The sequence below is a fragment of the Seriola aureovittata genome, chromosome 12, assembly GCF_021018895.1.
Source record: "Seriola aureovittata isolate HTS-2021-v1 ecotype China chromosome 12, ASM2101889v1, whole genome shotgun sequence".
In the NCBI taxonomy this organism is placed as follows: Eukaryota; Metazoa; Chordata; class Actinopteri; order Carangiformes; family Carangidae; genus Seriola; species Seriola aureovittata.
The window spans coordinates 12,524,507-12,550,005 of record NC_079375.1 but is presented as its reverse complement, the minus strand read 5'-3'; the positions used below and the strand labels follow the sequence as shown (position 1 = coordinate 12,550,005).

Sequence of the window (25,499 nt, the reverse complement as noted above, 5' to 3'; positions counted from 1 at the left end):
GGGATTGGGACTCCTCAGAGAGGTTGCAAATTAAATCTAACAAGTAAATGGGATTAAAAAAACCCAAAAAACAACAAAAAACAATATCCACACAGGAAATCTTTTTCTCATCTTCACCTTATTTCTCACAAATTACTGAATCAATTTTTCTCTTGGCCTCTTGAGATGAATCAAAGCAAACAACACTGGTGGGAAGACTCACTTTTTGATTGACCTGGTCACAACCTGTTGACATACGCAGGTTTGTTTCAAAGGAACACAAGCCGAAAAGAATGGGAACCACTGATTTAAAGAACAAATATTAAAACCTATAATAGACCATGATTACATTTTAAAGAAGTTTGTTCAACTCAATGTATCATCAAACTGAACAAACAAGAAAAAGTTAACATTTTACATCCATCTGTTCCTGTATTTCTAGTTGTGACATTTCAATGTAGTACACCTGCTGTGATTTGTAACTTAGCTATGCATTATACAGCAGTAAAGATACAGATTATCAACTTTTTTTTTTTTTTTTTTTAATATCCGCTGAGATCCTTGTCGAGCAAAGGAGTCCTGCCCATTCCCAGAGAAGCTCCTCTGGAGGTTCACGTCCTGTTGAGGCTTGTCAGCAGAGTACAATACCCAGAGTCTGAATAATGTGGCCGGGAGCTAGTTTATTCAAGCACCTTTTGTTTGCACTCCATACTCACCTTTTCCCTCCACTGATGATCAGATAACCACTACACAGAAGGAAAAAAAAAAAAAAATCCAGACTATCTCTAGAGATGCCCTAGCTGCCACTGGCTCTTTGCAGAATGTGTCACAGTAGATATTGTAGACCGATTTCATACCATGTCATGGTTTGAGGCAAACATCACCATCTAAGAAATCCAAAACATTCCTCAAAGCAACATATTCAAGTCTTAAATGTGATCTGGATGGCGCCTAATACCACTCAGAGGCCCGATGTCATGCCAAACTACAAGGCGGGCCTTTCTCAAGCCCCCAGAGTATTCAGTTTCACTATTTACCCATAAGTTAAGGGAGGTCATGCAGTAATGTGTGTGTCCCCAGACAGCTGCTCTTTGATGTCAGTACCTGGGACTCAACAGGGATACGCATATTCCTATGACAAGCTCATACAATTTTGATCCACTTTTTTGGAAACGCACTTACTTGCTCTGTTGCTGATCGATACCACTCTCATACTGAATCTGTCTGCTAAATATAAGGCTACTTCCAGCAGCTGGTTAGCTTAGCTTAGCATAAAGCCTAAAAACGGGGGGAAACTGCTAACCTGGGTCTGGTTCTGGCTGAAGTTAAAATCCAACTACCTTGCATTTTTCCACCACATGGTACTGACACGACTCGACACGACTCAACTCGACTCGACCAGGTACCAGGTTCTTCTTACTATAGTGACAATGCAAAATGCTATTGTAAAGTAATCTTCAACTCACACACACACGAGGATATTGTACGGATACCAAACAGAGAAACATCTGCACCTCCTCAATTGAACACACCATGGCTTTACGGGTTGCCATACTATAAGTATAGTATGATTAAATACCAGGTTTGTTCTCGACGTCCCGTCTCGCACAGTGATGATGCAGTAATGACGATTCTCTCTGACCAATCAGTAGTCTGACTTTGGCTCTCACCCTTTGGGGTGACATCTCGCCCGGAACCTCGGCGGAGGTGATACCAAGAAAAAAAACAAAAACAGGTACCAGGTACTTTTCACAACTTTTGCCTGATGGAAAACCAAAAAAGGCAAATAGAGGTGAGTAGAATTGAGCTGGTACCATTCAGTGGAAAAGGGCTATAAGATAACCTTCCCTCTCGCATATAGAAATGGTATCTTTCTTATCTTCTAACTCTTAGCATGAGAGCGAATAAACATTCAACAATTCTTTAAAAAAAAACACAAGAATATCACATCCTTTCCTATTCATTGCCTTTTAAATCCTTCAGTAGGCTCTTGCTCCATTTCCAGCTCATACAACATGAATAAGTGGAGAGCGTCGAACCAAGCGCCTTTGTGGTGCTGAGAGCATCTCTGTTGTGTTTTCGCTGTTTTGTTGATGCTGTTCATGCTGTTGCTGTGGTGGAGAGTAAAACCACTTAGAAACGGCTGGTGGCCAGACAGCTCTCCCCAGCCCTGATTCATCATAATTAGGTCACCGGCTCGGTCTGCTGGCCTCTCAGGGATCATCTCACACTCACACTGTCACATACACATGTGCGTCAGCTCAGAGATGCAGCTCAGAGATAATCAGTGATCAAAATAAAGCACCGTGATGAACGGGCAGAAGTCTTCCTTTCATTTACCTGCAACCTCTTTTTAGCCCAATCCATGTCTCTGTATTGTCTTGTGAATCCATCTTCGGAGAGTGAAATTAATTAAGGATAATAGCTTTTTACCTCACATCACCTCATCAGTGGACGTGGAAGCATTTTCTAGATTCAGAGTATGTAATGGATTGAAAAACAAAAAACACATTGAGATGCAGTGTGCTTCACACAAAAGGTAAACACAGTGAGGATATTAATCTGAATTAAATGACTTGGGACACAGCTGTACAATTAGAAAGTAAATCTCATTTCCGCAAAGGCTGTTTGGTCTTTTAAAGTCTGGTGCGTTTTGTTTTGTAATTTCTCCTCCTTATCTGGATGTGAATGTACGCAGCCACAATTGCGATTGGACCCAAACAGTTGGTAAATACGCAACTGGCTCAGACATACCCACTGTTAATTTGTTCCTCAGAGCAGAGTTGATTGTAAAATTGTATAATCACCTCTAAAAGCCGAGATCCAGCATAGGGGATGGATGCAGTGCCCAGCCAGTACAACTCACAAGCTGGATGGAAATACCTTAAAGATCCCGGGGGACAAACAACAATTTGTGCAATGTACCGACTCTGCTTATTTAAAGGTTCTGATGCTTCTTTGTATACCTTATTTCACTATATTCTCACTATTGTTCTCCAGATCTGTCTTTTTCCTCATATCGCTGTCGTTTACTGGTTCTGTGACCTTTTTTCTAATTAAGTAAAAGACAAAGGAACCACTGGTGCCTAAAATTCATTATGATAACCAATTACTGACAACCTACCATCTTGTTTGAGCACAGACAGTAACTGTATATGAAGCTCCAGTGGGATCAATTTACTTCTAACTTCTGATGGCTGTCAAAACATCCCCTGAACGAGGCAAACCAAGTTTTGTGTTGTCTTACTAAATGAGGAAAATATTAATATTTCATGTTTTTGAAAATGCTGCTGTGGAAAATAATGATCAAAACCGTTTTCTTGTTGTGAATACAAAATGAAATACTTCCAATGTCTATCTATTTGTAGTATTTATAAAGTAGAACAGGTGCTACACATATTACGGTGCTATAGGGATAAAAAATATTCAAATTGACTTTGTTTTACCAAAAAAATATACCTAAAATATATTTTTTTTTTAAAGTTTCCCATGTCATGAAAAGAAAACTTCCCACTTCTTGTTATACAAACTCAGGCATTTCATGTTTTTCTTTTTTTCTGGAGCTTTTTGAAAAGATTTCCTTTGGTTGTTGGTGTCGACATAGAGGAAAAAATTATTTTAATCTGTTAGAGTGTGGATGTGTCCTTGGTTTACACAGAATAAAAGAGTGATTGACATGGTTTTGAATCACAATTAAGCTCTATCTGCTGAAGAAGATGCTACAGAACAGCTACGAGATGAACCTTATGGTGAGGCTGTTTTATCAACGATGATCTTTCAATCTCAATTTTAAGCCAACATCAGTAAGAAGTCCTCAAAGTGCTCAAAAATATAGAAACATTTGAACATACAATCCCATGGCAGCTGAGCAAAAATCCATCCACTGAAGATCATGTGATATGACCAAAAGCAAGATAGTGGGATTGTTTTTGAACGACTTCGTCCGAGGCCAAGAATGAACTCTCAAATTGCCAATTTATGTATTTATTTTTAGAGTTTATTGCCATTCTAGCAGCTCTGAGGCTTTTCCCAGGTATTTGGCCATAATTAGAAAACATGACAAGGTAGCAACAAAATAAAATTTATGGCCCAGGGGGGGAAGGAAAAGGGTCGGCCCAAAAATGAAGCCCAGCTCCTGATGCGATGTTCACTCAGGAGAAAGATGAGTTTCCACTGGTGAAATAAAAGTTTCTGTGTGAGAGGCGGGAGATGAATCAGTCAAGCGAGGGGCAGGTAATACCACCCAGTGCTCATGGCTTTCAAATTCAAATTGGATGATCAACAGTGTCAAAGGCAGCTCTGAGGTCTAAAAGGATTAAAAATGAGCAATTTGCTGCATTCACTTTTCAAAGAATGTCATCATCATTATTTAAATTAAAAACAGATTCTCCCCACTTAGTGTGACAGCAACTTCACATCAAACCACAAGTCTCCAGCGCCACTTTGTGAAACTGAAAACCATTCAGAAGTCCCTGTCAGAATAGTATTTGGTATATCTGATGATCGTCCAACGTCACCTTGTCCTGAGAAGCAGCAGGGAGGACTCTGCGAAAAAATTATTCATCTGAGCTGACTCTATTCCTCAGGGATGCAGAGGAAAGGGACTCAACTCTGGAGAGCTTCATTGAAATGAACTGACATCTGTATCATCAGCAGCAAATAACATAGTTATATGGTGGTCACATTTTCAAGGTTCGCAGTTACAGCTCCTCTGATATGTTTTGAGACTATATTGATGTTCTAAAGATTAAGTTGAATTCAGATAGGAAAGGCATGACCGAACACTAAGATTAATCGCAATTGCAAAACAAAAGATGAGGATAAAACTCACAACGGTTTAGAAAATGCTTCAGAATCTGTCCACATCGGTTTGTCAGGAAACACTTTAACCTTCTGTATTTCAAATAAATAACAGTATACACACACTTGATAAAGTGTTTATACACTATACTGTAGTTATAGTTTGTGTTTATTTAGTATTTGTCAGTAACTCCTCTCATCTGCAGGTGGTGTATAAACAGAATGATAACACTTTGTAACAATGCTGTAATGCTATTTAATGACACATTTATACACATGAACAAATATTTACTGTGTGTTATAAAACATGTATTAAATGTTTATGAACATGTAGTGATGATGGCATGTTGAGCTTACAGCTTCATTATTGACCTCAGACTCAATTTCATCGACATCTCACGGCCTTCATCAGCTGTCATGAGAGCCCAACACGCGTTTATGGAAAAATAAATGAATAATGAAATAATAAAATACATGAACACTTCATTTAATATATATATATATATATATATATAACATAAATATGAGACGTTACAGCTAGTTTGTACATATTTGTACAGTTTTCTACATATGCAGCAAAAGTTGAGTTAAGCCTGGACTTTTTACCAAATAAAAAAATATTATGTCATTAAACTTTCCATTAAAATTTCTGTGGACAATGGAGAGCTATGTGAAGTGCAGTGCAGTATTGCTTGCCCAAGCTAAAACTAAATGTACTTTTTCCCTGGATGTTATTTGAAAATGTTGGTGATATTTGTGTGTCAGTCTACATAACTGAAAGAGGTAGTAGCGAGTGTAAATCTAGTCATGATGGAAAATAAAACACCTGCGGAGGGGCAGTCATTGCCATCTCAGCTTCTGACGCCAGTAAAATGCACATGATTGTATGTAATTCACCTTTAAATTTGCATATTTAAATGTATTATATTGCAAATGAATTAATACTGATTTCAAAATAAATGATAATTTTAGACAATCAGACACTTAGCAAACCAGAGATGTAACATTCTGGGCAGAGTTAAGTATCTGCATGTTTTAGGAGGTATTATGTAGTTAGATAGCAACATTGTCTTTGGGGAATACAGTCATGCTAAAATATAAATAAAAGTACAACCTTTCTAACTGTTGTGCAGTTTCCCATCTGGTTGCTGCCCTCTGCCAATACAGTAACAAGCACATAAAAATGTTCTTACCTCTCCTTACAGCTAAAGTATGATGTTAAACCATTTGGTAATTGTTTATATATGGCTTATCAATGCTAAATATGGGGGAGGTTTAAAATAATGTGCTACAGGTTTATCATTTAACTGTTGGAGAGTGAAAAGCTTTCATACAAAGGTCAACTTTCAACCCATCAAATCATCTGTGGCCACAAAGGACCATGTTGTTTACAGAGATGATCTTTTACAGCTGTGGTCATGGGGTTTAGTGGGTTGAACATTAAGGAGGAAATACAATCAAGTAAATATGATCACAGGATCCTTTGACAGCTGACCTATGCACAACAAGAAGGCAACAAAAAGGGACCACAAAGCTATTGATTAAGACAACACAGCCTCGTCTGTCTCTGCTGGACCCTTCACTTCAGAAAAAAAAACTTTTCTGACCTACATGGAGAGTCGGACATTATCATACACAACTGATGTCTGCCATACATCAAAGAGGTGGTCAGTGCCTTGTCTCTTCCTTAATGCAATTTCTTAAAAGTCTTTAAACAACCATTTTCACCCCTTTGAATTTACCCTTTTACTTTAATGAGATAAATACATAAGACTAGAAGAAGCAGAGCAAAGCTTGAAATGAATTCATCTTCCCTGGTGATTGAATTATACTTGCTTGGTCTGCACGAATCCAATTTATCAACAAATAGAGCGCCGATGCAAAGGACGCCACACAATTAGAGGCAAACAGTATTATCTGGAGAATATGCACCTCCAGCCGAAAAGCAGCGCCATTCTAACTAGCTACCCAGTCACTTGAAGAGACAACAGAAAATGAAAGAGAATAGTCTTTAACAAGATGCAGGAACTCAATAAACAGGCAAACATTCCTCCAGGCGGTCGGAGTGAAGGGGAATACACAATCATCGCCGTTCTGATGTGGTGGGGTTAGGGAGGAAGGCTGGGGATCACTTCCCAGCTAAGACAATCAGACCTCAGAGGACACCCTTAACTTTATTTGTTCCACTTGATGACCATAAAGGAATCATACTCCCTGATTCACCATAAAGTCAGCAGGTCTCTGAGAGTCCTGCTCTGCGTTAGATCTACCACACTGCTCTCTGAGGCTGCTCTGGATTTTCATTTCGCGGCGGGGGGGCACTTATATGTGCAGAGTGAGGACATTTATTTTACATGTGATATAATGTGTGTGATAAAATAAAGAGTGTTATGAATGGAGGCTTTAATGGCAGTCTAAAATCAAACCAAATGAAATGAATAGACGACTAAACTGAAGAAGACGGTGGAAAAGTCATATTTTGTTGGAGTAGTCAATGAATCAATTACCTGACAGCAAACAATTGGGAACTGTTTCAATAATCAATCAATCATTTTAGTCATTTGTCGAGGAAAAAATTACAAACATTCCCCAGTCTCTTTGCAAATGAGAGAACTTGATTCTTCATATATGAGAGTAAAATTATTATCTTTGTGTTTTGGACTGATGATCCAATAAAATAAGCAATTTGAATAAATCGCCATGGGCTGAGGGGAAATTATTAAAAGCATTTTTCACAATTCTTCCAACATTTAAAGGATAGAAATGAATCAGTCAATTGAGGAAATCATCAGCATAAACATCAATAATGAAATTAATAGTTAGTTGCAGCCCTAATTTGCACTAATAATAAATCGCTTCATTAATGCCTCACATATATTCATTTTAGTTGAATTTTGGGACAGAACAAATCCAATCTCATCTTATCATCACAATACTTCAGTAGGAGTGATTTTTTTTTTCATATATAACTGCAAAAACACCCACAGGGTATCTTACCTGCATTTGGCATTCATGGAGAAACATGACAGTGTGACTATTAACAGTCTCCACACCTAACAAATATTAGATCTCACATTCTTTAACACATCCTCTAATAGCCATATGCTTTAAAACAAACAAGTTTCTGGTCCCTCCCCTCCCCTTCTCCTCCTACTATCATCAGAACGGCTAGATCAAATATTCATGTTGGAGGGGAAAGCATTTAACACGTTGTTGTTATCTGAGAAATCAGTCATGCAGTTAATTGTTGTTGTAACAGGGAAATCTTGCAAGATTATGAAGCTAATTGGCATTATGCATTCATGTGTTTTCCCCTCTCTGACATCAGCATGATAAAGTGCTGCCTATGGAAGTTGAGATATTAGATCCTCCAAACAATAGTGAGGACAAACAGCTTCAGTATCTCAACAGTATTACAGGTTAAGTGATGGCACTTGTCTTTTATGAGGCAAGTGATCTCAACAGCATGGACCTGCTGCCTTCAACATTTCCACATTCGGTTGGGGGGGTATTTCTACTCTATCAGTGGACCTGTGGCTGTGGTTTGTATCCTCCTGGTTGCACCTGCTTTTCAGCCAGGTTGAAGAGCCCTGGAGCCACCTGGCCCAAACCAAAGAGCCGCAGTGAGCACCTGGAATAGCTCGACGATGACTCACAGTGAGGAAAATCTACCTACAGGGGAGTTCAGCCCCCTCGCAGCCAGCAAAACAAGTGTCTATTTGTCAGATCACATCTTTCAGGTCAGCAGCTCTTGGGCATTAGGGCAAACGGGAACACACTCTGGGGTCTGTTAGAAAGAGTTTAACTTTGACTGTATCCCCCAAGGCATTGCACTTTTTGTGCTCTAATCTCTATCTGCTGCAAGAAGACAGCATATGGTAAAAGACAACAAAATGTAGCTGAAGGAAGTCTATTTAATCCATGATGGCAAGCATCCCAGAATTCAAGGAGGTTGTCAAAGCAAATGCAAATGTGAGCTTTTTGTGAAAACATATTAAAATCTTGATATCCGAGTGCCCTCTGCCCCCGCAGTGATTGTTGTGATTGAGCAGGAAGATAAAAAAGAAAACATTTCCCTCAGGTTAATTTCATGACAAGAGTTTCGAAATTAGAATGACTTTCGATAAGAGCTACGCCCTCACATTTAAACTTTACACACACTTGGGTAAAGAAAGAGTCATGTGCCCTCAAAGGGTCTAACAAGTGAGTGCAGATCAATATAGCTAGTATGTGTTAAATTTCAAGATTGTTTGATGTCTGGACAGGTTCACAGGGAACAGGTTCAGGCCTGATTCAGAGCTGAGTCACCTCTCTCCTCATTTTTATTTTATTTTATTTTTTTACATCTCCATAACATGAGATGGTGCAAGCTGGATTAAATATCATTTACTTTTGTGGAGGTTATTCCGTTTGAAGCTTGTGAAAATCAGCGAATCCTGCTGAGCCCTGCTGAAAGAACCTGCTTATAACAGCACAGCAGCAAGAAAGCTTCACAGATAAAAAAAAAAAAAAAGGCAACTTGAGAAATGCCCCCAAAAAACATTATACAAAATGTCATGAAACTTTATTTTTAAAAGTGTCATGAGAAATATGAAAATATCAAAATCATTCAGCATCACAGTTTTCACTGTCAGTATACAATCATCTCAGTCACGCTTACATTCAATATATAAAAATATAAAATGAAACTGTTGTTCAAAAAAATACATATTATTGCCAAGTAAAATTGAGGCACTTGAGAAAAACTTGTATTGCTATTTGAGTGCTGGCAAACCTGCTTCTAATGACTGTGCAAAAGTTATAATAATTTCTCCCTAAAAACTAAGTTTGCACTTGTTCCCTAAGTAACAATGGCTTCAGTATTCCTCTGGTTATATTTATACTGTCATTCATAATGCGCCCTTTGGTATCGTTTGTGTGGTTACATTTAAAAAAGTGGAGGACTGCATAACAGCCATTGAGAGACATTGGTACAAACACTGAAGATAACATTGTGAAGGCATATAAAACATTCTAGACATGCAGAAAAGTGCATGAATAGCACAGGTAGGTGAGTACATGGTTTGAAAAAGCTCGACACTGATTGCAATCACAGAAACACTGCTTGAAACGAGAAGCACGTGAGCACATAGCTATTTCTCACTTTGAAATGAAATCGACCGGTGGTAGAAAAAAAAAAAAAGAAAAAAAAAAAGAAGTCTGCACATTAGGGACCAAACCCCCTAGGATGTGATTCCCTGACAGTTCTCCTGGGCTTGGAAAAAATAAAGTAACAGAGCAATGGAGGAGGGGGTTCTCTGCTGGTGGAAAAGTATCCCAGTTCAGTTCAGTGTGCTACACAACAACCAGATTCCTCATGCTTGTGCAGAAGAGACATCCTGGAGAAAGTTTTGGAGCAGTTCTTGCATTGGTATTTTTTCACATCCGAATGGGTCTGTAGGTGCGCCCTGAGATTGGACCTGTCTGCAAACGCCCTGTTGCAGTGAGGGCAGGAAAACGGCTTCTCTCCTGTCAAGGGAGGAGAAAGAGAAGGAAGACATTGTCAGTGATTGTGCACACACATATCTCAATCCAAGTATAGTATAGTCACAGAGGCACGGTGGCCTATTGTGTATTTTCTCTTTTTCAGCTGGCTGCAACACAGAGAAGGGCACTGAGCTGAGCACATTCTGCTGCTGACATGACATTTGTCAAGAAAAGAGGCAACAGTTTTTTTTTTCTTTTCAACATCCCTAGAAGTAAACCTGCAGGAAGTAATACCATTCTGAGCGTTTTTCACAACAGTAACTTGCACAGCTTCACTACAAAACAGCTGTAAGCTTTGTAACAGTGTCTACTGTAGCTGCAGAGGCTATTAAATTATGTATTAGGCCGAATCTGTACCTGCAAAAGCCCACAACAACTTAATAGCCTCTTCACACATGGAGGCCCCTCTCTTGCCCCCCTCCCTTACTGTCACTCACCGGTGTGCGTCCTGATGTGTCCTTGGAGCAGCCACGGTCTGGAGAAAGCTTTCCCGCATATTTTGCAAACACAAGGCAAGGTGTGAGTCCTGATGTGCATTTTGAGAGCTCCCAGGCTAACATACTCCTTCTCGCAGTATTTACAGCTGAAGGATTTCCTCGTTTGGGCGTCGCAGTGCAGCTGTTTGTGCTTGAGCAGTCCAGAGTACGTGGAGTAGGACTTGCTACACAAACTACATTGGAATTTCTCTGCCTCCACTCCGTGAGGGTCTGTCAGCTTGGGCAGCAACTGCTCGTCCTCATCACTCCTCGGGCTTTCAGAGCCGCTGTGGTCTTTAGAGGAGGTGTCGGAGAGCGATGAGGGGTATCCAGAGATGGGGGAGAGGTCACTGGGGAGCGGAGACAGCGGCAAGTTGCTGGTAGTCCACACTGTGATGGGGCTGTACGCTGCCGGGCTCAGGATCTCCGGCTGGGGGATGACAGGCAGGGGAAGGCCCTTGTAGATGTGCGGCGTGAAGAACACTGAAAAGAAAGACAAGTTAAAAGTTAAGTAAGTGATCGGATGCTGGCTGCCATCGCTTGAGTGGAGAGCACAGATTTCAAAGCACAGGCCAAAAAGCTTTTAAAATGTCAACTCCTACGAAGTAAAAAAAAAAAGAAAAAAAGAAAAAAGAACGCGAAGTATCAAGTTGATTTCATGTCAGAAACAACTTTCACAAAGTTACACTTGTCCTTTACTCTGAAAAACTTTACCTGTTGGGCTTTCCAATTCACTATAATTTGGCTTCTTTGCGGAGTTTATGTGTTTCTTGACCAGGAAAGAGCGTGGCATCTTGGAAAACAAGTGGACAACTTTGGAAAACTTTTTGTTGTTGTTGTTGTTCTTTTAAAATATAGCGGTGAACGTCAGTTTAGTGTGTCAAGGCGGAAATCCTTATTGCTTAAGTCCAGTGGAGTGTCATGATGCAGCGCTGCGCTCTTGGAAACAGTGCAGTGAGTAGCTGTAGAGCAGTAAATACTCCCTATCAGGTGCATGGGAGGAGCCATCCACTGCCATTTACATATACTGGGAGCTCAAACCAATTAAATCTCGCCTTTACCACGGAGCTTTAAAATGTGCTTCTAGCCTATAGGAGCGTGTAACCTCCTCAGGGGCTGGGTTAGTGCCATTCACTCCAGTTAGACAGGTGCTTTGTACTACACTTGTGAGTGTTTCAGGGATGCGAGTGTGCAAGTGTTCATGGCATCATGCAGTTGCCACTGGTTGTTACCCAGAGTGACAATAAGAGCTGCAGCAGAATAAAGGTTTTTTTAATTTTTTTATTTTTATTTTTTATTTTTTATTATTTTTGAAATATGCTTTCAACCTCAGACAGATCATGAAAGAATGAAGTGCTAGGGGAAGAAAAAGAATAAGTGCCTCAGGGAGAGGTAGACAGGATTGTTTAAAATGTCATTGCTAATGTAATCATAGCACTGCATGCACTCTGTCACTGATGATTGTTGTGTTATAAACCTCTGGGGACTTGATTATCCTGCATGGGTGGCATATTTGAATTGGAGAATACTCCCACCAACAGCAGCAGCCCTAATGATGATGATAATGACTGGATTGAAGGAAGGTTTGTCGTCGACGTGTTTGGATATTTTTATCTCCACATCTACTGAACTGACAAATCTGTGGCTCCATGATGAATGCTCAAACCGGCCACTGGACCAAACTGCATCGTTGCTGCATCCACATTGTCATTCTGTGGCTTTGCCAAAGGATGGCTCTTCCTAATGCAGTTGTGTGTGGAGAAAGCCACACATTTCCCTGCCAATAATGCAATAAGGCATTCCTCCTTGAAATGTAAATTTAAGTGTAGTTCCCTCTCAAGGTCAGACATGATATCATAATCAAATTTATCCCCCTTGCTGCTCTTGCTGAACTGGATGAGGAGACGCAAACTTAGCAGTCTACGCCCCCTTGTGTTCAACTCAGCTCTTCTGAGAGAGAGGCGTGAGTTGTGTATCTAAAAGTAACAAGGCAGAGGGTAAAAGCAACACAAAGGCAAAGGCTTAGCTATGGTGATATTGAAAAGCAGCTCCTAGAGCAGTTTGATTGGCTAGGTCAGCAGATATGAAAATCTCTGTCTGGGGCAAGCCTTAAGTTAATTGTGAACCGCTTATCTTATCTAGAAAACATAATTGCAGATCATGAATAGTTTCCCTTTGTGCCTGCTTGGATTATAAAAGGAAGGGAAGGTTATCTGCGCATAATAACTCCCGGCTATACTGTCACACATTTGGTGCTCCGTGTGGCAAGCAGGGATGGCTGAGGGATGATGGTGTTTGGTGGTGATCCAGTAGAAAACATTGTGCACCATTAAAAGATAATGCTTTTGAAATTAGTATTGCCCGTCAGCCAAACCATATCCAAGAGAAGAGAGGTCGTGTATGTCCAGGTGAAAATGCCGTCTTGCAGATTTCGTGCTTCACTTCTTGTCTCTCTCTCGTTCAAGGCATGTGGATGCTGTTCTACTGAGATGGGGTTTTTTGTGGGGGGGGGGGGTTTATGAGTACGGCGATTAATTAACAACGGAGAGAGCCGTGTATCCTTGGCTCTGCAGGATGGTGCAACACCAGGAAAAATGTGCTCAATTAAACATGAACATGCTTTTGACTCTCTGGTCAAGTGCAGGTAAAAACACCAACCTTTGCTGTCTTTAGAGGCAGCAGCATCTGGTGAACGCAACATGCAGGTGTTGTCTGCTCGACTGTCGAGGCATCTCCAGCTCCCCTCAGGTTCAGATTTCGATTCAGAGGTGCTGTTTTATGGAGTTCAAACTTGCACATTGTCCATTATTCACTCTTTGTTTACTTTTAAAACATCTTAAACAAACGTTGTTAAGTACCCAATTACAGTGTTGACTAATGAACAACTGGAATGAAAATTGTTTTATATTTATATATATATTTTCTCTTTGTTTTGCAATTGCCTTTCCATCCCTCATTAGTTTTTTTATATAATCCTGTTTATCTTGCCTTAAGTTTTTAGGAGCAGTCTTTGTATAAGCTTTTAGCTTCCTACCTCTTCTGCACAGGCTTTTGTTTACTTTTAATCCATGTATATGAAAGTATATGTAGGTGTAAGTGTTGCGTATTGAATGTCTTTGTGTGCATATCTTATCTCTTGTAATAATTGCATTTTTAATGTGCAAAACAATTAAATAAACAGTGTATAAAAAAGTATACAGTAAACACAGAAGGGTCACATAAGCCCTGCACTACTTGGTGTCAAATCTGACAGTTTTCTTTTTCAGTAATATTAAATATTCATGATTAAATAAGCAAAAATCAGAGTTAAAGTTTTGAAAAACAAACATCCTTGGGTAATCTGCTTTGACTGCTTTGACAGGGCTGTGTGGGTGTGTGCTTTGATCAGATTTGATTGACAGTGGCCTGAAAACTTGGTGCGGTTACTGCCATCAGATTGTGGTTCAAATGTTGCTAAATCCTGACTGATGCACTGAAATATGCGACATCACCTTTTTACAACTGATCCCTGCCCATATCAAACCGGCCACCGTGCTGCTTTTTCCATATCGGGTGAAGGTGAGGCTGCAGTACATGGAGCACAGGCGCCGTTTGAGTCGGCATTATCTCGTGATAATCAAGCCACAGTAGGTGGCAGAGATGCTCAGTGTTGGCAGAGACACTGCAGTAGATTTCCTGTCTGGATTCAGCCACTACAAGCCATGTGAAATATGTGTTCATTAGTCTGTGTCGTTTGCATTGCTGCTGGTACATTTTGTTTAGCCTACTTGTTGCACAGAGCTGTCAATTCTCGTTGGCAGAGGTGGCATGTGTGTCAAATTCAAATAGTGTGGAAAGCATGTCCAATTGGAACAAACAGGTCTTGTCAAAGTCTGTTCCCTCTAGCAGAGATAACTGGTTAGGGTTATGTTAAGGTTGGGGTCAGGTTAAGCACTGCAAAAGACGACTGGTTGGGGTTTTGCATAATGTTTGGTTCAGGTTAACGGGCCAGTGTGTAGGATTTAGTTTGATCTATTGGCAGTAATGGAACATAATATTGATAAATATGTTTTCATTAGTGTATAATCACCTTCAGTTGGTTGCAATCTGCAATCTCCCTGCTAGATGTCACTAAATCCTATACACTGGTCCTTTAAGGCAAAGGGAAATGGATATCGGCATCTTCGAAACGACATCACCGGCACTGCGCCAGCCCAGTTTTCAAGGGTATCCATTGGAAACAGCACAATCAGAAATGCAAATACAGGAATCTCTCCAGTGTGTTCTCACTTTGCAAGAGTATTTTATGTTTAAGTTGGACCCCAACTTATAGTCAGAATATGTCTGAGAAAATACATTTTCAGTAAGGATCAGGGGGCACTTTTCTAAAACTAATTTTGAAACCTTGACTCAGCATATCGAGTACAGATTCAATACCAGCGCTCTTCACTGCATGGTGCTCCTTGGAATCGCTGTTATGTGGATTGCTAATGCATGAAAAGTGAGTCGACAGCCCAACACGACTAAATTCATGTGTCTGATAGTGGAAACACTGAATCCTTCAATGATGCTGACAAAGAAATTGTATTTATTGTGGATCAGTTGCTTAATGGCCGATATCTGATCCACTTAATAGGCTCAGAATTGGCACTGATCTTGATCCAGCATATCAGTATCAGATTGGAACATCGCTTAGTCAGGCACAGGAAGGTTAAAGGTGCAATAAGGTCAAATGCGGAGCTCTGGTGAGCCCTGGAAGCTATATAAGAGCCATAATCTGGCTGCTAGCTTTGGTTTGCTAATGGATCACAGTTAAGCCATTAGGAAGGACAGGGATGGGAAGCCTTGTATCTTGTAAGACACTTATCGAGGTTGCTGTAGTCTGTGTGAGATGTGAAGTCACTGAGCATGTCCATTTATCAACTCCAAATCACACCAACCGCCTTGGTGTGGAGAACAGCTGCAGGTTGAAGGACCACCAGGTCAAAACTGGTCCAGAGATGCAGGAAGTTTTGACCTTTATTTAACCAAACCTTTCAAAATAAAAGACTTTATCTGTGTTGGGTTGCAAACTCCACAGTTTATGAATAAGTGACTGCCTGTGATGTGCTGCTGAGGATGGTAGGCAAACATGAAACGTCAGAGGGGGCAGCTTGCATCATGTGGAGGGTGTGTGTGTGTGTGTGTGTGTGGGGGGGGGGGCCGGATCTCTCAGCTGGCATGATGACAGCATGGAAAATTGGGTGCACCTGGTCAGCCTGCTCAGCTGCTCAGGAGAGGGCCTCAGGGAAAGAGTGCAAATACTACTGTGTGACTGAACGCATGTGTTCATTGACAACACAAACTGAGTCATGACAGTCTGACTGAGCAAGAGTGAGAAGATCCACCCATGCTTTTTTTCCCTTTTAAATGCCATTTAGCTCAGAAAGTTGCAGAGACACACACACACACATACTGGCCTTCAGAGTCAAATTAACTTGGGTAATATGCCTCGAAACAAATATATTCTTCTTCCTTTGTCTTTTTCTGCACATCTCAACTGAAACACACACACACACGCACACACACACACACACACACACACACACACACACACAGAACCGCAGTGCACGCAAATGTAATTGGCAGAGAAAATGAAAAAAGGTTTGTGAGATGTTAGTGCGTGTTTTAGCACGGGTGGGACAGACGTGGGACGGAGCCGCGGACGTCCCTGAGAACAGCAACAAAGTAGAATCATGTAATATTAATGGAGCCGGAGTTGTGCGGGTGCCTTGGGTAAACGAAGTCGATTGACGCGCGCGTTAAACCAGCCGCATGTGATTTCCAGCTTCAGTCATTTTGGCAGCACGATGCGAGAGAGGGAGACGGACACGGAGCTGTGAAACCGGACCCTCTGCCAGAGATGTCGACGGACAGGAATCCCTGAAACCGCCGCTGCCCAGGAAATATGGACAGATCTTGTTTTGTGTGCGAGTGCGGGCTGTTTTTCTGTCGGTTTTTGCACATTGCTACAGTGTTAGTGGACCAGGATGCCGTGTGGGCGATGCTGCCACAAGGGATACATTGTGATTTCGCAGAGATGTTTTAGCAACCGTTGCATAAATTAAAAAAAAAAAAAAAAGAAGACAAGCCGTCACATGAGGGATTGGAGTCCAAAGGGATCTAATAAGACATCACCACCTGTTACTAGAAAATCAGGTAAGCCTCACAGACCTTTATTCGCTTTTACATTTACGGTACCTCATAATACAGTGCATGACGGACGTAGGTAGTTAATTATTCTGCCAAACATCCATGAAACGAAACATTAATCCATTTACAATGTACTTTTTTGAGATGTAATTTGCTTTAATGCTGCGCACCAAGAATTTATGTACCAATCACCTACATGATCTGATGGCTAATAAAGCATCGCACCCTGTAATAGTCACATTTGTGTGATGCACTGAGCTGAACAGTTTACTTATGATGGGCCTCGTGATGAAACACGTTTCATTTTATGGTATGATTTGCAGGGAGATATGTGGGCTTGCTTGCAGAAACCTTTTCCATTGCCTCAGTGCAGGTACACACAAGCATCACCCGCAGTTCCTCCAGCCAGTGCAGTGGCAGCAGACCTCTTTTCATCCACAGTGCTATTCAGCTGCGTTAAAGTACTCTCTCTTTTTTTCTCTCTCTCTCTTTCTCTCTCTCTCTCTCTCTTTCTCTCTGTCTCTTTCTGCACTGGATGCCAATAATCGAAAACATTCCTACTTAAAAAAAAAAAAAAAAGAGAAAAGAAAAGGCCATTTTACAGCTCAAACGTCACTGAACTATTCACAAATCGCTCATCAGCCCTGCCCCCTTGTTTCTGGATCCTGAACATCAACGTCCATCAGAGATAAACCTGAGGAGTATTTCAGCTGCTGCTGCTGCTGCTGCTGGTTCTGTGTGTTTTATTAGCATGGCAGAAAGCTCCTGAATCCACTACTGTTTCACAAAATTTATGCTGCTTCTCTCACTATAAACCGGTGTGGCAGGGTGCTTATAAGGCAAGCTTGTTTTCTCTCTTTCATTGTGGGCTGCAAGGTGCAGTTTGTATCTAAGAAATCCACTGAGATGTAGGAATCAGACTTCACATCAATGATTTCAGGTCTGTACCCTCTCAGCGCAGGAGGCTCTGTGCTCATGCGGGCATATTGAGCTGGTCCATGCGCTGGTCATAGGTCAGGAGCAATCTGTTTGATGTACTGGAGGTCTCACTTCCTACTGAGGGAGGACATTGACATGTCATTGACGATTTTATGCCCTCGCATGCATCCCACTTCCCCCCCTGTTTCAGCTTTAAGTCCTAAATCAAAGAGCAGTTTGGCCAAATGAGACAGGTACACTGACTGAGGAGCAGGCCTGAGTGAAAATGGTGTCAGTCACATCTGGTCAATATGAGAGTCAGGGACAACTTGTTTGAGTCCTTCATACTGTGTCGCAGTCTGGATCAGCTGATAATTGAAAAGGGGGGGGGGGGTTTCAAAGTTTTACCATCATGATCTAAAGCATACTGATATAAATTGTGGTCTGGAAACAAAGTCAGCACTGCACAACAAATAGTTCCTAAACACTTTATCTTCCTTAGTTAATCAATGCCTCTTTTTCCTGCAACTGAATACTATCGGGTCATTTAAAAATCCCAGACTAGTCAAATGTCTTTAAATGTACAAGTGTGATGAGCTGTCCTATGGCATCACTAGAAGCAGTCGATGTACACATTAGCATGAATTATGTACGTTAGCACATTGGACGCGCTGTTACACTCCCCCAGCATTGCACAGCAGCTTGATATGTAATAGAGTTGTTCTGAATAACCAAGGATTACACTTTTCAGTACTCGGAGTGAGGCGTAATTTCATTTTTTTAATGCCATGTGGCTTTATTCTGTGACCTATTTTGACCATAAAAGGGAGTGCTGTGCTGGAAATGATGCACACAAAAAAAAAAACTTGACAGCAGTGGCAGAGAAAAATCAAGAAGTAGCAATAGGAATGTGGAAACTTAAGGGTAAAAATTGAAACATGTACATGCAGCCTTTTTTGTATTCAATGAAAACAGTTTGGTACCTCCAAAATAGAGCAATCCTTTACAACATTTTCCTCCAGTGATTGTTTTGGCTTAAGGGCAGCTGGGAGAGCCTACAGTATGTCACTGTAAGGCTGGACATCTTCATTACAATCTAGCCCCAGAGCTTGACAGCAGAGAGGAAAATGTATCACACCTGATGTTTCTGTGGGGCTTTTATAGCAACTGTTTGGTCGACCATCCATACAAACTGCTCCAGATGTTGAAATCGCAGAGGAGAAGCCATATGCCTTTCATTGCAGCGTGATGTACAAGCTGCACAAATAAAAGAAACTGTAGATAGTTCTCTCCGAGAGGGTGCAGGAAAAATATATTAGTCGTCTGTGCCACGAAGTCACTGTCACGCAACAAGAAAACCATTAGTATGGCTTAGCGGAGACTGATGGCTAATGAAGCGAATGCACACCAAACTCTTGTGGCGGGGAAGATAGAAGACACAACTCTCATTTATATGCGCCTCATATACCAGCCCATCTGATTTAGAGGTTCAGGACTGCAACACAGACCAACGCACTGAAAGCTACACGTAGGTGATAACTGCCCTAAGAAAAGCAATAAGGGGTTAGATTATACATAATGATTTATGATGCTAGCGGGCTGCTTAACATACAAGTGAAAAAAGACCCCTCAGAGATAGCATCTATACCTCCAACGCTGCATTTCTGTTGAGGGCAAGCAGTATTTCCTTTATGCTTTACATCCTGTAAGTAGCTCAGGCTGGACAATTTTAGGTCACATCTGATTAATGTAGACAGTCTGCTTATTCGTTAAGCACCGCTGCCTTGACAGCACGCTATACAGTAGCAGCTCAACCTTGATGGAAGACAGTCTTGTGCACTGTGAATTGCATTGCTGTGTCTCCTTGGAGCATTTTGAATTCACTCAACCATTAACTTCACACTTTTTGCTTATGACAGCAAAACAAACTGTTTGGGCATCATAGTTTCTGTCGACTGTAACACAAGCTTTTGAAGGATTCATCGTTTGAGTCATTTAGTTAAGCATGAATACCAAATATTCTGTTTTTCAGCTTCTCAAATGTGAGGATTTCCTGCTTCTTTTTTTTTTTAAATATCACAGTAAATCCAATACAGTTGTGTTTTTCATACAGAGTAAACAATTTATTGATTCATCCACAGACAAATCAATAATCAATAACAGTCATGAGTCACAGTCATACATTTTACTGCTGGAAATGACCCTGAGGGAATCATGAAAATCTTCTAGGAAATTATTTAGAAGAAAAGAGAACGGTTTCGAACTGGTGCTTTTATCTACAATAATATTTACAACCTTTTAGGGTTTATGATCAACAGAGCTCAATTTAAGATCGTAATTTGTTTCATGTTACACAGTTCATAAATAGTTATTGAGAGATAGTTCTATATTTCCCTGCTTTATATTTAGTAAGGGAGCCGATGTGTCCCTCAACTGTGTATAGCTTGATTTCAATGGAGCCTAGCCTTCAGCGATTTGCTGAGCTTTTTAATCCTTTCATGTATTCTACACACAGCGTGGGGCCATTTCCAGGCCCCCAAGCCTTTTTTCTGGAGGGCTGCTCTGGCCCTATTGGTTGAAATGCACCAACTGACTATATTCATATATATTTAGCATAGATTCATTCACATATAGTATAATTAGGAGAATGCTATAATTCAATAAAGGCCATGTGCTCATTTGTTGAGGCTAATTAAGACCCTCATGTAAGATAACATGCTTGACTTGCCCAATCCATTCATCCACAGGCAATGCACCATAATATCATTTGTGAAAAAAAAAAAAGAAAAAGATTACAATCCAATTAAAGAACCTGTCAGTAGTGAACAGGCTGCAGGATTCGTTTCTTCTAGCTATAGTTTATTATGTCTATTTCTGCTCCCTGATATCCAGTGATATAACAGGGAACCAGTTTGTGAAATGATTCTTGCTGATTTAAGTTGGCACCCAGCTGATATCTGGTGGCTCCCTGTTGCCAAAACCCATACATCATAGTCAGGAGGGTCAGGAGCTCAGTCTATAAATGTGTCCATCACTAATTTACTCCTCTGCCTATCATTCATGAGCATCTGGCATGGAGAGCGCCACTGGCTGTTACTGGGGCCGCATTCATTGACTTATGAAGTAATGAAAGACTTATTTTTTTTTGACAAATGCTCTAAAAGAATTGAAAACACGATGAGATGCTCTTTTCCATTTTTGCCAGAATGATCGATCTTGAACATAATCTGAAAGAAAAGAAGGGGAAGTAGCACCTCCAGCGGCACACAGAACAGGCCCTGTTGAATGCAAGATGTGCTCCGTAAATACAGAACTATTCAAACAGCTGCCTCTTGACACGAGTCTGTTCACTGCAGCAGAAAAAGACCTGGGCGTTCATTTTATGAATGTGTTGCTAATTGTCAGGGGAAGAGGAACCGGCACACCACACAGGTTTAAAAACTATTCTTTAGATTTAAACTATGTAGAGCTGAAACGACCTCTCAACAGGAGACAAATCTGCAATAAGTTTGATAATCAAACAATGATTTGGTTAATCTTTTAAGCAAATACCCCAAATACTCTCTGCGTTTCCAGTGTGAGGATTTGCTGCTTTTCTCAGTTTTATATCTTTGTAAATTGGACATTTTTTGAGTTTGAACTATTAGTTAGCCACGTAGTCATTTGTGCAGACAGATGTATCCATGATGAAAATTATTTTTTTATGCAAAAATTCCCCAAAAAATCACTGGTTCCATCTTCTCACATGTAAATTTTTGCTGGTTTGTGTAGTCGTCTTCTTCTTTGACACTAAACTGAACATTTGCGGGTGTTGGACCACATTTGAAGATGGCACCCTGGGCTCACCTGGGAACCTTTGATGACTACTTTTTCAAATTTTTTGACATTTCATAGAACAAATGATTTAACGATTCATTGAGGAAATAATTGGCAGAGTCACAGATCATGAAAATTATCATCAGTTGCAGCTGGCTAATAATCTTAAGTCACTTTTTGAAGAAAAAAAATGTTGCATGTTTCATATGTAAATAGTCTTTAGTCCTACATGATAGTAAATTGAATACCTTTGGATTTGACTGTAGACTTGCACTGTAGACTCTGTAGATATTTATTGACCATAAGTTTGATTATTCCAGAAAGTAATTATCAGTTGCAGCCTTGAAACCAAGCTGTGAAGAGTAAAAATATAGATTTGCCACTTGTTTATGCATGAATAGGACATATTTTTAACTCCAGAGATACAAAACCAAAACAGATTATAGTGCCCTAGTACACTTAAATTAAAACTCCAACCACAGCTACCTAATACAGTAAACTTCCTGAACAGTCCAGCCACACAAGCTATGAACAATAAAGAACAAGCAAAAATATGGAGGAGAACTATTGTATCGTCATGTGAAGAATACAAACGATGTTGAAGTCATTTTCTCACAGGGTGAAAATTGCGATAATTGATCAAGAAATTATTTAAATGTCGGGGGAGTGATAACAAAATACATTTCTTTGCAAAATAAGTAATCATAATTAGTTCTGTGCATTTTCTGTTATCTACAAAGACAGACTAGATAAGAGAAGGTGAACATTTTTAACAGAGGAAGAGAAATGTCATTATGTTTTCTAACATAAATTGGGCAGATCCTGTGAAATTTAGTCGGTGTAATGCTGTTGATGCAGAGTAAGACCTTTTTGGTGATGCCATAATATGTAAAGAACATAATATCTGCCATCGTCACCAGCCAAATTAAAGAGCTGCACTCCCAGGCACCATATGTTCCAGGTCAGAGAACAAGTCAACATACAGTAAGTGAAAACCATCTCAATTTTCGAGCAGTAAAACTGCATTTGCTGGAGCACTCTGCCGACAGCTGCTCCACCTGCATGCACAAACGGCCATTCATCATCCTGTGTGGGCCACAGCTGTCCTCAGGTCTAAGAGATGGAGATGTCAAGTTACAATCTCCACATCATCCAGGCAGTCTCACTCTGCTCCTCTCGCTCTGTTTCCTGCCATTGTGTCAAAGACAAGAGCATTATTTGAAGAAAAAAAAAAAGACACTGCTTGGCAAATTGGCAGGACTGAAAATATCTGATGGGGTGGTTGTAAAAGGAGTTGCGCTGACTCGACTTAAAAGGCACAAAAGGTTCGGCTTATTTAATCTTTGGATTTTCGCAGAAAAAAAAAAGCGAAGTGCTCGCGTCTTCTGACAGGATGTTCAGGAGGGCACCTGCAAAGACAAAGTGCTCATCTCAGAGCTGCAGACACATTTTTCAGCTGACCACGTGAACGCATTCATTTTTAAAGCAGGTCCACAAATGATGTCAGGATTTTCTTTTACATCCATTAAACAGAGCTGGCTCGTCTCCGACACAGACAGCTCACAGTGTAGGCGCAGATGGAGACAAAAACTCGGATTGTGTCTCAAACTGAATTTCCAACATCAATAAACCTCAAATAACAAATCTTTGAAAAAAACGAATGATGACATACATTGCAAAACGATTTATTAGGTAAAACATAAAGTCGGCATATAGAATAGACTCCTGTCATCACCTATTTACAGTACGTACATTTTACTATGTATCAAACTAGGGCTGCAACTAAAGATTATTTCCATTATTGACAAATCACTAAATACTTTGTTGATTTATCAGTTAACCTATTGACCATTTGATCTATAAAATGCCATAAAATTGTGAAAAATGCCCAGAGCCTAAAGTGATGTTTTCAAATTGCAGTTATAAACCTAAAGATATTTAATTGACTATCAAATAAGGCAAAGATAAGCTGGAAGTCCATACATTTGAGAATTTAGAACAAGAAATTTTTGGGCACAAAATGATTTGCTGGAGCTATTTGTATGCTTTGCTGTTGCTGCATAGCCAACGTTAGCATTAACAGCTGTTTCCTTAACAGCCTAGAGGAAACATTGCGAGTTCAGCATCAAACTTGTGGAAAGTAACGCCAATGTTAACTCTTGTTTCTATCATGTCTTTTCTAGCCAGCTAGCCCCCGGCCCGTACCAGCCCGTCTCGTCACTTTCCCATAGAGACTCGCCGTAGCCACCAATCTGTTCTGAAGACGTAGCGCTGCACAGAGAACGAATTACAACCTCTTGCATTACAAAGACAATGATGGCTGAAGCTCTTGTCGAGGCCACGATCACCACCACCACCCGCTCCTGGCAAGAAACCACGTTCAGCGGCAAAGAAAACTTACAAATAGCCCCTTTAAATGATTATCCTGATTACTGCAGATGGATTTTCTGTTGATTGACTATTACAGCTCTATATCAAATCAGCAGTATTAGTATTATTTTCTGTATACTGTGATGTAATATATTCTCCACTACACGGCAAGTAATATACACGTATGTACATTCAGTTGCTTGTTTATTATGTATGCCCATCTAAAACAAATGCAATCTAATACATATGATTTCCCCCATACAGATGGGGCAGACAAAATATTACAAACATCTCTCAGTACAATGCAGCACAGTCAAACAGCACCACAAACTGCAGCCTCCACAGCGATCATAATGTTTAATCAACAGCTCTTTAACACAGTTTCAACAAGAACTCAACGTCACAAAGGTAGGATTTACTGCAAGTCTGTTGTCTTAGACTGCATTAGTTTAGCTACAGTAATACCTGATACCTTCGTAATAATAAGCAGGCTGTATGTGAACATATCAGATCTCCATAAATGAGTCAACTCATTGACGTGTTTTTTATTGCCAGACGTTACAATTCAAGAGCTGAATAAGTCAAACATATCAAAAATACACAGAACACCACACATACTTATAAAGAAAACCAAGTTAAATCCTTGACTTGAAGGTCAGAGCTTTTTTTTGAATTTTAACTATTTTCATGAATCTTTTATTCTTCAAAGACATTCAGAATCCCCCGCTCTTGTTCTTCTTTCTCTGTCCCCCCCAGCGCTTCGACAAATACATGTGCGAGTTTCATTAAGGCTACTCTTACTGTATAATCACAAGTTGCTGATTTATGCATGAAATGTAGCTTGAAATGCATATACTGTAAGTTTTTTTTTTTTTTTTCTTCTAATCCTGCAACAATGATCATAGTAGCAACACTGCGGCTCAACAAGGAGGTGGCGTGGAGCCAACAATGCATGCTAACGAGGAGGATTTCTCGAGGGCATGCTGTTGGAACTTAATAAACACTTTTGAGAGTCATTTGTGCTTGGCATACAGAAATCCAAGAAAATGGAAGAATATGAGTTAATTGCATTTTGGCATTCGTGCACATGAATCCACAGGTTTTTTTTTTTTTTTTTATATGACTGAAGTATTTGAAAGGATCCTTCATCATAGACAGAGAGATGGGATTCACAGTTTTGAGTTTGCTTTTGAATCTCCCGTTTTGGTTTTTGTTTTTGTAGCGGGTGCTTATTTGAGAAATAAAGATGTGAATTGCTTCTGACTCAACAGCCCACATACATGCCGCAGTTACATTGACATCACACTTATCTGTGTTGCTGGCAACTGTCGATTGCATCTTTTCAGCCGCAGACAGAAGCATTTAACAAACAATATCCAGCTCTGTTTCTGAGCTTCATTTGAAGTTTTGGTGTTTTTTTTTTTTTTTTTTTTCTTCCAGCTC

General features: G+C 40.3%; 2 protein-coding genes across 2 annotated transcripts in view; one reads left to right on the top strand and one right to left on the bottom strand.

The window, feature by feature from the left end:
• Positions 1–9,321: 9,321 nt before the first annotated feature.
• snai2 (snail family zinc finger 2) lies at positions 9,322–11,836 on the bottom strand. The gene is made up of 3 exons (XM_056391761.1): positions 11,496–11,836; positions 10,743–11,264; positions 9,322–10,287 (listed from the first exon to the last, which is right to left on the bottom strand). The coding sequence occupies exons 1-3, from the start codon at positions 11,572–11,574 to the stop codon at positions 10,106–10,108; spliced, it is 783 nt and encodes a 260-aa protein (XP_056247736.1). The 5' UTR covers positions 11,575–11,836; the 3' UTR covers positions 9,322–10,105.
• Positions 11,837–16,403: 4,567 nt separating this feature from the next.
• Positions 16,404–25,499, top strand: part of sntg1 (syntrophin, gamma 1) — a 32,578-nt gene continuing 23,482 nt past the window's right edge. Inside the window, exon 1 of the mRNA XM_056390305.1 lies at positions 16,404–16,958. The gene's annotated coding sequence lies outside the window, so the exon portion shown is untranslated. The remainder of the gene's footprint in view (positions 16,959–25,499) is intronic.